This window comes from Orycteropus afer, unplaced genomic scaffold, assembly GCF_000298275.1.
Source record: "Orycteropus afer afer isolate SDZICR_OR568_19922 unplaced genomic scaffold, OryAfe1.0 scaffold00392, whole genome shotgun sequence".
Taxonomy (NCBI): domain Eukaryota; kingdom Metazoa; phylum Chordata; class Mammalia; order Tubulidentata; family Orycteropodidae; genus Orycteropus; species Orycteropus afer.
The window spans coordinates 2,137,967-2,154,648 of NW_006921979.1; the positions used below are offsets into that span (position 1 = coordinate 2,137,967).

Below are 16,682 nucleotides of genomic sequence, written 5' to 3' on the forward strand. Positions count from 1 at the left end.
AAAAAAAAAAAAAAGACCAGGTTTGCTGGTCATATAGAGCTTGGTGTGAGACTCCTAAGATTATGGCGCCTAGCCACCCTTCAGGTCTGAAATTGAACGCCTGTGGCTTCCAGCCAAACAGTAGACCAGCATATGGGATGAACAGTTACATCAGGTAGATACATTCCCTGGAGCAGTCAATCATGGGAGAACAGAAGGGCAGCCTTTGCACAGGGAGACAGCTCAGGGGGCAGAAGCATCTGGGAGGGAAGGATACAGGGAAGAGGTAGCTATGGGGAGGAAGTGGGAAGAGAGTTGTTACATTGTAGAGAATTGCAGTCAATGTCTTGAGACAAAATGTGTATGAACTGCTGTATCAGAAATGAATTTGCTCTGTAAACTTTCACCCAAATCAAAATCAAAATTTTTTACAAAGAAATAAAACCCTTCAGAAGGTATTTCAAAAAAAAAGAAAGAAAATATGAGTCATTTGGTTGTCTTTACTTTGTTTGGGAATGGAGTGAGAATAAGACAATGAGACAATAGTTGGAGTTCCTTTCTTCACCAGATGAATTTAAGAATGGAAAAGAAAGTTGGAGGAGGAGAGAAGGCACAGAGACTAGGCTGTTTTCATGGGTGTTCTTGAAGGGCTTTGGGGGTCACCAAATTGAGATTAGGAACAGTTATCCTAGTGGAGGGAGAATTTGAACTCCTTCCAAACCTTTACAATTACTTGAACTTGAATTTGGAGTTGTGAAGAAAGTGCTTGTCTCTAGCCTCTGGTGTATTAGCTAAGTTTAAATTGGGATTTGTACTCAGTGTAGTAGCTACCTTAATATTTAGTAATTATAGATTTAAAAAAGTTGACCAAAACTAAATAATAATTTTAAAAGCATCAGTTGTTCATAGTACATTTCTTGAGTATCTGTTAAATGCCCACCGCAAAGAATACGTAGATTAAATAGTTTCTACCCTGAGAGTGCACTGTAGTGGCGATCAGAGACATCTATGTAATTATAACACTAGTAGAAGCTATAATGTGGATACCACTCCTTTCTGTGTTTTTTTATCCGTAGTGTTTTTGTTGATGGCAGGAGAGGAAAGTCCAGAAAAAATTTTTTGAATTCTAGAAAAGCTTATATACAGTGTATTTTGAAGTAGTATGTATTTTATTTATTCGTGTTGGCATTAAAAACTCTCAGCAGAGAATTTAGTTTCTGGTCTGTCAGGGTATAGGTCCCTCCCTGATAGCTGTACTGATTTACTTTGACCAACCAACTTTAAAATAGAGATGTATATATAGGTAGTGACCAGAAGAAAAAAAAAATTTCATTTATTGAAGTTATGAACCTAGACATTCTAATAAGTCAACCTACCTTTATTTCATGGGTCATTGTGCTTTTCATTTAGTCATTATGTGTTCTAATTTTTTAGTCAGTTATGGGAAATACGTTTTCTTGGACAAATAGTGAAAGCTTATTTCTACTAAGTTTATGTTTAATAGAAAATTGTCTAAAATAAAGCTGTAAGGTAGAGAATGACACAAGTAGAGATTCAGAAACATAGGTACAAATGGTTAGGAGAGCTAGAACTCTTCTCAGTTTTAGTATTTATGAGTGTACGAAATTCAACTGCCTGTGAATTACTTGATTTGTGGTTTTATCTGCTGTGTTTTTAGTACCATCTCGACTTCCTTACCGTTACTTGAGCTGTTTACAGGGATTGCAATATATTCAGAACATAATTAATACAAAATTAGGAAATGAAATATTGTCTAAAATAATAAATATTCAATGATCTGCTATTGGATTTTGCATGTTAGTGTTTCTCTTTCTTGGTATAGAGTATAATCTGTAAATGCAACATGTGACTTTCCCTCCTGCTTATTTTCCCCGAAATAAAAATGACTGGTAAAATTGTTTTATTTTTTTAAATAGAAGGGGTTTGAAACAAGTGGACTTTGCTGTGCTTTCTATTGATTGTAAGATCATATAATGCAGGAAAGATAATTACCCACAGTTTTGAGACCACCAAATGCAATGTTGGGCCTGTCAGAAAGATTGAAGAAAGAGCTATATTTTGACACCTATTCCATGGTTATTATTCCAATAATGGTGTACAGTATATCTGTGGTATTAAAATTTCATGGGGAGTGTTTAGGAGAAAGTATCTAAAAATAATCTTGTTGTGGCGAGCGGAGGAGGATGGGGAAAAGGTTGAGAAACATTACCTTTAAAGAGCTAATAGAATTTTGGTCATTTTACTACTACTCATCTTATTTTTGAGTGCTTTCTCTTTGATTTGGCAGCAGTTACATATCAAGTAGAGCATAAATCTCCATAAAATCTTAAGACAATACCTTGGCTTTAGAATAGTTGTAGGTAGTAATTTAGAACAGTAAGGGGACCAAAAAAATTGCTTAATGAATATATGACCAACTTTTAAGAGCTGTTGCTTACTCAAAGTTATGTACAGCTCTATTGGTGATTAGCTGCTGTGTATGAAAAGCATATAGTTAACACTGGGCAGCATTTGGTATCTAAAATAATTAGAGGGGTATAATGCTGATATTTTCATGTTTTTGAATGCCATTAACATTTTTTATAGGTAATAATTGAAAGCCCTCTGTGCATATTTATAACTTGACAATTGTTGGCCTTTTCTCTTTGACAAAGTGGAAACTTTTTTCAGTAGACTTTCAAAACTCACTTGCCTTATACATGATTTGTGATAATACATTTTCATAATTTCTGAATATGAGTGTTTCCCCACAATTAGAGTAGGCACAGAAAGTTGAATGTGTTCTGTATTTTTTTTTTTTTAATACGCAGAGTAGGGTGATGTGGTGAATCTAAATAGGAAGATTACCGATACTACAAAAGAGTATGTGCATTGAGTTTCATTTTTGGTAATGGTGGCAAATGTATTCAGATTCATTAATATTTTTTCACCAAGTCCAAATGCATACCATTGGGGCTAGGAGTACAGGCTGTGTGGCCTTGGAACAGAGTGAAGCTAACTAGTCCACATGGAGATCAAACCCCAGGACCATGGTCTCAATTAGCATCACACTTCAACCATTTGGAAGCAATCCAACTACCAGACAAAATGGCTGATCCTAATATTGGTAGAATCATGTCAATATGGAAAATTGGTTGATGTCAACATAGGAATTCATGGACGGACAAAAATAGTAAGTGATTGTAATGCACAAGGTTAGTGTAGCTGCAATTATGTTTGTAAATTTCTTGTCTACTTATGTAAATCTTCTCATAAATTGACAACTAATGAAAAATCAATGTATTAACTTATTTTTTGTAAGTGAAAGTATAAATTTAAATACATTCATGTTAGTCCTGTCGTTAATAACCCTTGCATTCTTTTTTACTCTCCCTCAGACCACATATTGTGATTATAGTCTCTGCTGAGAAGGATGGAAACACAGCTCCCTTTGAATAATAATAATAATTCTACTTGATGTACAGACCGGATTGCAGGAGAGTTTAAAGTGTCCACTACCCCTTATGGGAAGCTTTTTAGGTCCTTAACTGTATGGAACCACTGTGCTGCAACCGCATCACCTGCAGCTTCAGCTATACTGAAACTTCATAACCAAACTCACCCTCCTTTTTCCTGATTTTTATTGTCACTGCAATTTGAGCATGCTATTTTGTTTACCAAAAACTCAATTTTTAAATATTTTGGTATTGCTATACAAACAAAATTACGGCATTATTCAGTGACTTGGAGTCTTAGTCTCTGCCCATTCTAAAGATGGCTTTGTTCTCTAAATGACCTGGAGATCTTATTACATAAGTCTTATAGATATATTCTATCTCATAATAAAATTAGTATCTAAAGATTCTTTTATCTAATTAGTAAATTGGATAACTCAGTTTGGCAGAAGATTACCTGAGGATGACTTTACAAAATTCAATTTCCTTTGGCTATATGTATAATTGGCATTTCTCCTAAGTTTTTTTTTTTTTTTTTTTTTAATCTTATTATGGTTCCCTTCTAAATAACAAAACAATAGCCATGTTCTCTTGGGGCCTGTAAAAAATATTTTGTTGACCTGTCTGTTTAGTCTTATAGTAAATGATTTCTCTGGGTCATTCTCTGACCATGTAATAGCTACTCCCTAGAACTTTTAGCTCCTTGAGTGCCATTGTATAACAGTTTTTCCTTAGTAAATTGTATTAACAGGTGAGGATCTGAATTTTGTCTGAATGCTTTTAAGTTTGTTACTTTGTAATTGTCTCCCTTTTTCCCTTACTACTTAACTCCAGTGTTCTACCTTGTAAGAATAAAACAGTTACTTAATAAAACACTGACTCAGGTACTTAGTGGTAGAAGGACTACCACTTAGGTAGGGGGAAGGGAGGAGGATAAAAGTGGAGCTTTTCCTCTGCTACATGAATAGTCAAGCCTGTGTCCAATAATGGTACCAAAGCCAATTTAAGTGGCATTGAATTTTCTGCCAATACCTACATTTCATTATTCTTTCTGATTATTTACAAATTCTTCCATTTTTCTCGTGCTCACTTTTCTTGTTTCTTTTCCATTTTCCTCCTCTTGCTTGCTTTTCATTTAGGCATGTAGGTGGCAACCCACTAGCTTTGCTTTAATTCTGCTGGTGATACTCAGTGGCAACGCTTTACTATATCCTAATTCATACCACTTTTGCTAATTTACTTGACTAGATATCTAAGAAGTCAGGTAAGCATTAACTCTTTGTAGACTGGAAATAATGAAACTATTACAAGATGAAAAGTAGGATAGTTTTACCTGTATTTTATTTGTTCTCTTTCCCTTGTTCATTTGTAATGACATTTTGAATCATTTGCAGACTCACATTTGTTTACCTCTTCCCTGTGTCTCCGCTCATGTCCCTCTCTTCCAAAACTAATACCTTTCACAGGGTGGGAAAACAGATCTGAATGCCATAGAAAATATTTCATGTATTTTTCTGTGATCAAATATTAAAGGTTTGTAATGGCTCTGATTTTTGCGATGTTTTTGTTATATCAAATATTTTTTAAAAGCTCATCTATTTATGTTATTGTTATTTTCACTTAACAGAATATTTTACTTCGCAAGGAAAGTTTATGTTACTGCTTTATTTTGTCTCCATGTCAGTTTTTTCGGAGGAACTTTATTTTCCCGTATTTTAATAAAAACCAGGGAAATAGGACTTATTATACTGACATTCACTTGATAGGCACCATTCAAGAATGTATCAGTTGCATAAAGTGAGAGAGTTGTACTGAGATGTTCGGGCCTTTTTCTATCTTCTGGATTTTAAAAACAAAAAAATTAAATGAACTTGTATTCAAATGTATTTAGTAGTGTTCTGACAGTTGTATAATCTAGTGCATTATTTCTGTATCTCAGGAAGCTGAATATGGTGGGCATGATCAGATAGATTTATATGATGATGTCATCTCTCCATCTGCAAATAATGGGGATGCCCCAGAAGATCGGGATTACATGGATACTCTCCCACCAACTGTTGGCGATGATGTGGGTAAAGGAGCAGCACCAAATGTAGTCTATACGTATACTGGGAAGAGAATTGCATTGTATATTGGCAATTTAACATGGGTAAGTAAAATTAGTGAATTAAATTACTGGTAATTGATTCTCGACTTGAGTGGTGACTGTTTTTCTCCAGTTTTTTTTAAAATATAAAGTTGAGGTTATTTGGTGTGTTTTCTACATGCTTGTGTATGTGGTGAGGAGGGCACTATAAATACCTCTAAATCCAATTCTTCTTGTTTCCATTTTGTGGTCTTTCAATTTATGATATTAATTATCATAATTCTATTGTTTTATCATAATGCTATTGTTTTGTCCTCAAATAAATAACCTGTTTTACCTTACTACTCCTACCTCACTTCAGATATCCCAGTTTTACTAAGAAAGATGATTGCATATGCTCTCAAACCAGGATCCAGAAATGTAGGAGAGAAAGAAATACAATACCAATCCCGGTTTAAAAACAGTTTTCATTTTCTAGTTCATATTACAGCGTTGTTGAGTTTTATTTCTCTTAAGATTGAAATCAGATTTTTAGATATATACTACTGTATGCATTGTGTTTTAGTTTGGGTTGTTCGTGACACTACAAATAAGATTGGTTGGAAATGTCATTAACTGCTTGTTCAATGTATCTATTTTTATTAGCATTCAATCTTAAATATTCATTGAAACAATCCTGCAGAATCCTTATCTCTACTTAGAAACATTTGCTGCATATACTTGAAAATTACGAAATTTTATGTCTCAGAGGCAAAATAAATCTTGTCAACTTTCCCTTCTTTCATAGCATTTTATTTTAAAATGTCCTATTTAAATATTTTAAAACTAATTGTGACCAATTTCCTATACCCAGTCTCAGCAGTCTTTATAATATTGGAGATAGTAGTAGTATAGTTCTGGAGTATTGATTCTAAATAAGAATTTAAGCTTCCTCCATCTTAGTTTTGTGGCCTTGGGCAAGCTCTTTAACCTCTTCGTTGCAAATATGTAGGATGAGAATACTACATTTAAAGGATTGTTTTAAGACTTAAGAATTAGTCAATATGAAGTAAATGATAATTACCTAATACATTATTTTTGCTTTCTTTCCATCATATCAAATATAAGATAGAATTTATATCACAAAATATTTCCTTTAAAGAAAGGAAGGGACAATTGAGGTTGGTTTTACTGAAAATTTAAATTACTGACAATTTAAAATTACAGCAAAGTTGGAAGGGACCAGAAACTCTTAAGAATAAAACATCTGTTTTCAAGGTTATATACCTCCTATTTTATGAAACTCTTAGCAGGAAAGATGTTATAGGTACTTATGTGCTATTTAGAAATTGGAGGCTGAGTGGCAATAACTGTACTTGAATTTTCACTGAGCATTAATTTTGTTACTTACTCTGAGTTTACCCATAAAATCTAAATTGAAATGATGATTATGATTAATTATCGTTAATGAGAGATAAATATCTTTCAGTGGACAACAGATGAAGACTTAACTGAAGCAGTTCACTCTTTGGGAGTAAATGATATTTTAGAGATAAAATTTTTTGAAAATCGGGCAAATGGACAGTCAAAGGGGTAAGTTTTTTTCCTTCTTGTTTTTTTACTAATATAAGTTAGTAGCCGAGGAGCCCTGGTGATGCAGTGGTTAAAGTGCTCAGCTGCTAACCAAAAGGTCAGTGCTTTGAATCCACCAGCCACTGTGGGAGAAAGATGAGGCAGTCTGCTTCAGTAAAGATTTCCATCCTTGGAAACCCTATAGGTCAATTCTACTGTGCCCTGTAGGGTTGTTGAGAGTTGGAATCGACTCAGCTGCAGTAGGGTTGGGTTTTTTGGTTTAGTAATAATTTTTTTATATAACTTTTGGTAAAGGTTTCCGCTAGTTGCACACGTATCTTGTACCCTTGATTATCCACATTAGGAGGTTCTTGGGCAAAGATTCATACTGTAATATCCTGTAATCCAGCTCACTAAAGTTAGTGGTGCTGAAGGCTTAGACAATAGAGTGGTTCTAATTTTCCCTGAATTTTCTATCTGTGGTTGAAATTATTGTTTGAAGTGACAGTTTAAAGAAGCGCTGCTATTTCTATGAATAAGGGAGGGGGCAAGATGGACAACTAGAGAGTAATGTAAGCAACTTAGAATATTTGCTTTATATTAAACTATATAAATATAAGTTAAGTTATATCTTAACTAATATAAAGTAAGTTTAATAGTATAAAATTTTAATGTATCGTCAGATGTAGATTTTGGATTTTTATTTTTTAAGATAAATTGCTAGACACAGAATGCTAAAATAAAGAACATGCTTATATTATATTGCTCAGTTCTCCAAAAAGGTTTTTACCTCACTAAGAAAATATTGTTACACTAAGCTAAGAATATTTTCAAAATGTCTGTAGAATCTGACCACTTCTCAACCACCTTCACTTTTACCCACGTATTCTAAGCCACCATCATCTCTCGTGAACTTTGGCAGTAGCCTCCTTTTTTCACTTTAATCCCTTAGTCATTCTCCATATACTAGCAGCTTTTTTTGTTTTTGTTTTTTAATGTGGCATCATATACTTTGCTCAAAATCTTATGGCTTTCTGTTTCTGTAAGAACCAGAATCTTTACCATAGCCCACAATGCACAGAATGATGTTTCCCCACCACCTCTCTGATCTTATCTCCTAGATCTCTTCCCCTTTCTTACACTGCTTGAGCTGCATAAGTCTTGTTTTCCTCAAATACATTCCTGTTTAGGACCTTTGCACCTGTTTAGCCTTCTTGGTTTACTTTTCTCCAGAATATCAACATGGCTCACACCTCACTTTATTCAGGACTCTCTTAAGAGTTCCCTTCCCTGACACCTTCCCTGACTACAATAGTACTTTCTGTTCCCATCTCTCTTTCTTTTTTCCTGTAGTTTATTTTGCTTGTTTTAAGATGATCACATGCTTTGACAGTATCAAATTGTTAGTTTTAAAATGTTTGCTCTCACTTTCTGAATTTCTGATTGGCATTGGTGCAAGAACTATATATTAAGTAACACTGACCTAGAGTAATGCCTGGCACATAGTGAAACCCTTTGCTGTCCAGTCAGTTCCAGCTCATAGGTGAACCCATCTGTTACAGAGTACAACTGCTCCATAGGACTTTCTTGGCTGTAAGCTTTCACAAAGCAAATCACCAGGCCTTTTTTCCATGATGTCACTGGGTGAATTTAAACCACCAACCTTTAGATTAGTCACACAAAAAAACTTAGTGCTGTCAAGTAGATTCCAACTCCCCGCCACCATATAGGACACAGTATAGCTGCCCGCGTAAGGTTTTCTGTACTGTAAATCTTTACGGGAGTAGACTGCCACATCTTTCTTCACATAAAACAACTGGTAGGTTCCAGCCACTACCTTTTTTGGTTAGCAGTTGAGCACTTTAATGACGCCACCACCCAGACTCTCTTAGATTAATGGTCAAGCACAAACTTGGTGCTCAAGTGTATGGGAAGAATGGATGTAAATGAATCTGAACCTCACTTAACTGCTGCATTAAAAATAGCTACATAATACCATTGGCATCTTCCTGCTTGAGTCTACTTGATAAAGGAAGCAAACAAGCAGTTATGATCTTACTTCTTTTTATTATGATAAATGTATTTGTTCAGCAATCAGTTGTGTGTTCAAATAATGCTTAGAAGATTTGTACATGCTGATTATTAAAAATATTGAGATCAGAGGCTACTCTGTAGAAAAATGTTGATAAATTATAGCTTAATCTCTTAAAGTAGAAGATGCTTCTTACATTGATAATGATTTTGGAAAAAATGACAGCTGATAATCCATGAATCTTCTAGTCTTCACATTGTAGCAAATTAGGTCTTGAAAGAAATTGATGCCATTTTTTGCATTCCTTCTTAGTTTTGAGGATACTTGGATGTTTGGTTTGTTAGAATCACAAATTTGGTATTTGGTATCTTTCTGGTGTTAACAAGGAGTTTAAAGTAGGATGAAATTTTGTGGAAAGCTTTTTCAGCAGTGGCATGAGTTAGTTGCTACATAGGTTATTATTAATTGTTACATTATTATTGTCACTAGTGCCTAAGGCATTTGACTGCTAACCAGAAAGTTGATAGTTCAAACCTACCAGGGAGACAGGACAGAAACCCAGTGGGGATTGCTGTGAGTCAGAATTGACTCAAGGCAGTGGGTTTGGTTTTTAGTTTTAAGAAAGAACTGTCATTTATAAAGTCATTATAGTCATTAAGCCTTTAAGGCCTTCATGCTTTCATTATGATTTCTTTAATAACATTCAGTTTATTCTCTGCAGGCTTTTTTATAAATTATTTGCACAAAGAAGTAGATTTTATTTTATGAACTCTAGTAATTTTTTTCTTTTTGTTGGCCACTTTACTTGTTATCTACATAACCAATTATGAGAACACAAAATAAAATTCACTTGGACCTTGAGAGAGATATCTAACATGCTTCTAAAAATGTTACACAAGTAATACATTGTGAAGATTTTAAAAATGAAAGAGAAGGTTAAAATTCCCTTCCCTGTTAGCTTTTTGGTATACTACTTTCCCCTCCACCTTCCAACTCCCTGGAGGGAGGTAATCATTTTCACTGTTAATAGTTTGTATGTCCTAGCCCTTTTTTTCTAAGCATTTTAAAGTATGTTTATAATATGATAGTTACATTCCCCCTGCCCAACATAAATACTATGTCCTAAAGATTTTGTTGCCAGTTACAGATCTACTTTTTTAATATTAAGGTATTTAGTTTACTGATCGTTCCATGTTAATGGTACCTATCTGCTTTGGAAGAGTTCACGAGTTAAGGGAGCAAGGAAGCAACTCATGGGGGGGGGGTACAGCATGTTGAATGGTTCAGGAGCAGCACAGGGAGGAACTGACTGATATTCTCTCATAGTTGAATATAGTGCTTCAATAAGAACACAGGCTCTGGAGACCAACTTCATGGGTTCAGATTCTGACTCTGCTATTCAGTAGATACGTGCCTTGAAGAACAAATTATATACTTTTTGTGCCTTAATTTTTCTCATATAAAAAATACAAGCAGAATAAGCCTGTAAGTTGCCAACATGAAAAACCTAGGTACCATTGAGTCAATTCTGACTCGTGGCAAACCCACATGTGTCGGTAGAACTGTGCTCCATGAGCTTTTCATTGGCTGATTTTTCAGAAGTAGATCACCAGGCCTTTCTTTTGAGGTACCTCTGGGTGGACTTGAACTTTCAACCTTTTGGTTAGCAACTGAATATGTTTGCACCATCCAGATGTCATAATGTTAGTTTGCTTAAAAATAATCACTCAGAAAATAAACTATTGTGAGTGTTATAGACATAATTGTAATTGTTTGTTGTTGTTGTTGTTGTTATGTGCTGTCGAGTCAGACCCGACTCATAGCGACCCCTCTTTGGGTTTCTGAGTCAGTATCACTATGGAAGTAGATTGCCTCATCTTCCTTCCGAGGAGTGGCTGGTGGGTTTGAACGCCAGCCTTCTGGTTAGCAGTCAGATGCCTTAGGCACTATTACACCAGAGCTCCTATAATTCTAATTGTAATTAGGCTTTTCTAATTTTCTGTCTTGTAACCCTAAACAGAAAATAATTGATAGGTCCTTTCAGTTGCACATATTGTTGAAGATAAAGGGAGATGGAAAATCACATTCCTTGTAAACCTTAACAAGTATAGCATTCTGAGGCTTTCCACCGTGTATGGAGTGAAGGCTTAGATAGGAGGCATCTCTGCTCACCTCATTAACCCCTGGGGTGAATTATAGTGCAGGATTATGAGTTGTATTCACTATACTCTAATTTAGAATAATAGGGATGTAAGTAGCTAGGGTAAAATTTTTAAGCTTTAGCAATGAGGAAGTAAATTTCCATTATCTGGACATATTACTAGTCTTACATTACATTAAGAAAAAATTGTGTTCTCATAAGAAAACATAAGCAGGTATCTTCATGACCTTGGATTAGGCAGTAGCTTTTTAGATATGACACCCAAATCACAAACAACAAAAGAATAAATTGGAAATCTCCCCCCCCCAAAAAAATAAAACTTTGTGCCCTTTTCCAAAGTGAAGAAGAATGAAGAAAACCAAAGATGCATGGAAACCATAAGACCAGAAGAGCTAGATGGTGCCCAGCTACCACTATCAACCACTTGGAAAGGGATCAGTACAGGAGTTCCTGGATAGAGTGGGAAAAGAATGTGGAACAAAATTTAAAATCATAAAATAAAACCAGGCTTCCTGGTCTGATAGGCTGATGATCCTCCTTCAGGCCTGAAATCAAACTCCTATGGCATCCAGCCAAACAATAAACAGGCATATAAGGTGAACATTTACACCACATAGGTACACCCTTAGAACAATCAGTCATGGGCAATCAGAAGGGCAGTATTTGCACAGGGAAATAGCTCAGAGGGCAGGAATTCATAGGAAAGAAGGACACAGGGAAAAGGTAACTATAGGGAGGAAGTGGGAAAAATGCTGTTATGTTATGGGGATTGCAGTCAACGTCATGAAACAAAATGTGTATGAACTACTGTGTGGAAAGTGAATTTGCTCTGTGAACTTTCACCTAAATCACAATTTTTAAAAATGTTAAGAAGGAAAAAATACTTTTGTGCTTCAAAGGACCTATCAAGAAAGGGAAATGACAACCCATAGAATGTGAGAAGAGTTGTGCAAATCGTGTATCTGCTAAGAAACTTATATCTAGGATATATAAAGAGTTCTTCCAACTCAGTAATAAAACACAACTCAAAAAATGGATAAAGGATCTGAGTAGATGGTTTACCAAAGAAGATAGACAAATGGCCATTAAGCAAATGAAAAGATGCTCAGCATGATTACCCATCTGGAAAACGTGTGTTAAAACCACAATGAGATGCCACTTCATACCCACTAGGATGGCTGTGATCAAAAAGACAGATAATAACAAGTGTAAGCAATGATGTGGGGAAATTGAAACCTTTATACATTGCTAGTAGGAATGTAAAATTGTGTAACCACTTTGGACAACAGTCTTGCAGTCCTTCTAAAGGTTAAACACGGAGTTATCATGTTGTTGTTGTTGTTATGTGCTGTCAAGTCGGCCCCGACTCATAGCAACCCCTCCTTGGGTTTCCGAGGCAGTATCACTACGGAAGTAGGATTGCCCAACCAATTCCACTCATAGGTATATACCTAAGAAATGAAAGCATTCAGAAATTTTTCACAGATGTTCATAGAAGCATTAATCATAATAACCGAAAAGTGGAAACAACCCAAAGGTCCATAAACAGATGGATGGATAAATAAAATATGGTATATCCATACCATATAATCTGTTAACTAAGAGAAATGAATTGTTGATAAATGCTGTTACATGGATGAATCTTAAACACCATGCTAAGTGAAAGAAGCCAGGTAAAAGCAGAAAGAAGCCATATATATTGTGTAATTCCATTTATATGAAATGCCCAGAATAGAGAAATCCATAGAAACAAAGTAGATTAGAGGTTCTGTAGGGCTGGAAGAGAAAATCGGGAATGACTACTACTGGGTGCAGTTTCTTTTGGGGAGCAATGAATGTATTCTAAATTGATTATGGTGATGGTTGTAAAACTGAATATACTAAAAACTATTGAATTGTGCACAGTTTTATAAAAAAAAATTGTGAAGTTGTACAGCTTTACTATAAGAAGTATTTTCACATTTTTTATTCTCACCCCTTTAAAATGTTTCAGATTTGCCCTCGTTGGTGTTGGATCTGAAGCATCCTCAAAAAAGTTAATGGATCTGTTGCCTAAAAGAGAACTACATGGTCAGAATCCTGTTGTAACTCCATGCAATAAACAGTTCCTGAGTCAATTTGAAATGCAGTCTAGGAAAAGTAAGCTATCCATCAGAGGCTTTTATTAAAAGATGCATATTTTAACTAATATTTTGCTAACATTTGTAGGTGTTGTACTTGGGAAGTCATCTTAATATGTAGTTCATTGGGAAGTTTCTTAGAAAGTACATGCTTTGAGTTTTGAGTTAATTTACTGCTTATGATTGTGTACCTATGTACTAGAAGCCTTCCATTTTCCTCTGGATGTCACTGACTCAATACTATGCTACGTTGTGCAAGTTCTTTAGTCATTGTGTTCTTAGCAAAAAGAAGGGACTACATTCTAGTCCTTGAATTTAAGGAAAGTTAGATGGATGTGTGTTATGTTTGGGGAGAGAACACTGATAACCAGAAAGTATTGGTTGATTTTTCTGCTTGGCAGCAAGACCTTTCACCACTTGGTAAAGTGAATATGGAAAAGATTTGCAGTTAACATACTTATGAATGTTATCATTTAAAGAGATAAGATGGATGATCATGTAATTAACAGAAATTCAAGTGGTTGTTTTTCTTTTAATGTTTTAGCACTTAAGACTTAACTGAAGAATATGTTACAAAATTTAAATGATCTATGCTACTGAAATTAAGATTTCTGTTGAAGAATTTCGGTCTTGGCTGCTGCAAAGTACTGGTATTTTGAAAGTAACCCCTGTTTACTCATTGGATATACATTTATTTAAATCTGGATTTTGAGACATCAGAAGAACTTTAATAGATGTGAATATTTTCCTAGTGAATACATCTCATGTAGTTTGCACAGGCCCAAGGCATCTGCAAGTTAATATATAGTGCAAATGGAGTTTGAAATAGAATTGTTCCTAGTAACAGTGGTTACATTTCAGAGAATTATTTTAATAAGTGCTATTTATGAGTATTTGGATATTTGCAGCTACACAATCAGGACAAATGTCTGGGGAAGGTAAAGCTGGTCCTCCAGGAGGCAGTTCACGTGCAGCATTTCCACAAGGTGGTAGAGGACGGGGCCGTTTTCCAGGGGCTGTTCCCGGTGGGGACAGATTTCCTGGGCCAGCAGGACCAGGAGGGCCACCCCCACCTTTTCCAGGTAAAAATTTTCTTAAATTACCATGGATAAAACATGTCTACCTAATGCCTCTTTTCCTTTTCTCTCTTTTTCAAGTAATGCATTATTAATGTGACTTACTCTCCTTGTTATGCTATTTTTGGAATCCAGGAAATTTGATCAAGCATCTTGTTAAAGGAACTCGGCCTTTGTTCCTGGAAACTAGGATTCCATGGCATATGGGGCACAGCATAGAGGAAATACCCATTTTTGGCCTAAAAGGTCTTTATTTTTCTCCAAACTTGCTTGACTTATATATAGAATATTTACATCCGTCTTATTTTCTTACCTCTTAAAAAATCCTTTCAAGACCAATTTTCCTTGTTTCACTTTCTAGCTTGGCATCAGAGTAGAATATAAGGTGGGTGATTTCACTGTAAGAAGTGTGTGTACACTGAAAGATGGAAAATATATCTAAGCTTTGTAATCTTAATTAAAGTTTTATTTTAATAATTTTTCTTAAGCGTAAATTGAGCTAGTTAAATTTGTAAGAATATACACCACCTGTGTAGTTGCTAGTATAGCATTTACCATATGGGTTTCATTTAAAGAGAAAGAATCTTGGTCTATGGGTTATGCTTTAAGAATAATCTTGGCATAAAAGTTAAAATATCTTATTGAAGTGTTTTTTCCCCCCCTCCTCTCTGTCTCTCTCTCTGCTTCATTCTGTAGCTGGACAGACTCCACCACGTCCACCATTAGGTCCTCCAGGACCACCGGGTCCACCAGGTCCTCCACCTCCTGGTCAGGTTCTGCCTCCTCCGCTAGCTGGGCCTCCTAATCGAGGAGATCGCCCTCCACCACCAGTTCTTTTTCCTGGACAACCATTTGGGCAGCCTCCATTGGGTCCACTTCCTCCTGGTCCTCCACCTCCAGTTCCAGGCTACGGCCCCCCTCCTGGTCCACCACCTCCACAACAAGGACCACCTCCACCTCCAGGCCCCTTTCCACCTCGCCCACCTGGCCCGCTCGGGCCACCTCTTACACTTGCTCCTCCTCCACATCTTCCTGGACCACCACCAGGTGCCCCGCCACCAGCTCCACATGTGAACCCAGCTTTCTTTCCTCCACCAACTAACAGCGGCATGCCTACATCAGATAGCCGGGGTCCACCACCAACAGACCCATATGGCCGACCTCCACCATATGATAGGGGTGACTATGGGCCCCCTGGAAGGTAAGTTAGTATTTAGCTATGAAAGTAAATTCAGTATTTTTGATTGGTAAAAGATAATCTATCACTAAAATGAAACTCAGTGCCATCGAGTCGATTCGACTCATAGCGACCCCTCCTTGGGTTTCCGAGACAGTTATCTCTATGGAATTAGATTGCCCAGTTTTCCTTCTGAGGAGTGGCTGGTAGGTGTGAACCACCTGGCCTTTTCCCAGGATATTTGTTTGTCTTGTTTTCTCTTGCACTTGAAAGAGGCAGCATGTTTCCATGAAAATACTGAACAGGAATAATCCCGGCTCTGCCATTTATGTAGCCATGGGATTTAAGAGGTTAATAAAGATAATGTAAGATAGTAAATGGATCCTTGAGCAATTTTCAAGATTTTAGAGTCTAGGTCTCATTTTCTACTGGTGTGTACACAGACAACTAAAGGTTCTTTACTATTGATTACATGTTGCTAGTCAGGAGTTCTGAGTAGCAGATTACTAACTTTTTTGTTGTTCTAGTTCTAATGTGCTTTTTTAAAACTTGTGGTAAAATATACATAATAAACATTTGCCATTTCAGCCATTTTTATGTGTGACATTAATTACGTTCCCCATGTGCAACCATCACTATCACCCATTTTCAGTTTTTTCACTACCCTTAACAAACTCAGCACCCTTCAGTAGTAAGGGAAGTGCTTGTCATTATTACAGACCCAAGGCATCAGTACATTTTATTGTGTCATAAAGTCTACTGAGTTACCTGTTCATAGAGGTTGTATCTTTATGACTGCCAAGAAATGTTTCCCTTTCTTTGGAAAAACACTTTAACTGAGAGCCTAGTATAACTTTTCTTCTGTTTACTTTAATTTCAAAAAGCAGCAATGTATCAAGTATTTAAGCTTACCGTATAGAAATATGGTATGTGACTTGATTGGAAATTTTCGTGTGACATCCTTTCCTTAACATAATACAGATCTATAATTTTAAGTTTTCAAGAATGGTTTAATTATTGCAGACTTTTTAAAATTGAAAATTGG

At 35.9% G+C, this 16,682-nt stretch overlaps 1 protein-coding gene across 1 annotated transcript in view; it reads left to right on the forward strand.

Annotated features, from left to right (window-relative positions):
* Positions 1-16,682, forward strand: part of CPSF6 (cleavage and polyadenylation specific factor 6) — a 23,178-nt gene that overhangs the window by 2,673 nt on the left and 3,823 nt on the right. Inside the window, exons 2-7 of the mRNA XM_007953403.1 lie at positions 5,374-5,583; positions 6,989-7,092; positions 13,258-13,403; positions 14,293-14,466; positions 14,596-14,706; positions 15,157-15,661. Of these exons, the coding sequence (XP_007951594.1) occupies positions 5,374-5,583; positions 6,989-7,092; positions 13,258-13,403; positions 14,293-14,466; positions 14,596-14,706; positions 15,157-15,661 (1,250 nt within the window). The remainder of the gene's footprint in view (positions 1-5,373; positions 5,584-6,988; positions 7,093-13,257; positions 13,404-14,292; positions 14,467-14,595; positions 14,707-15,156; positions 15,662-16,682) is intronic.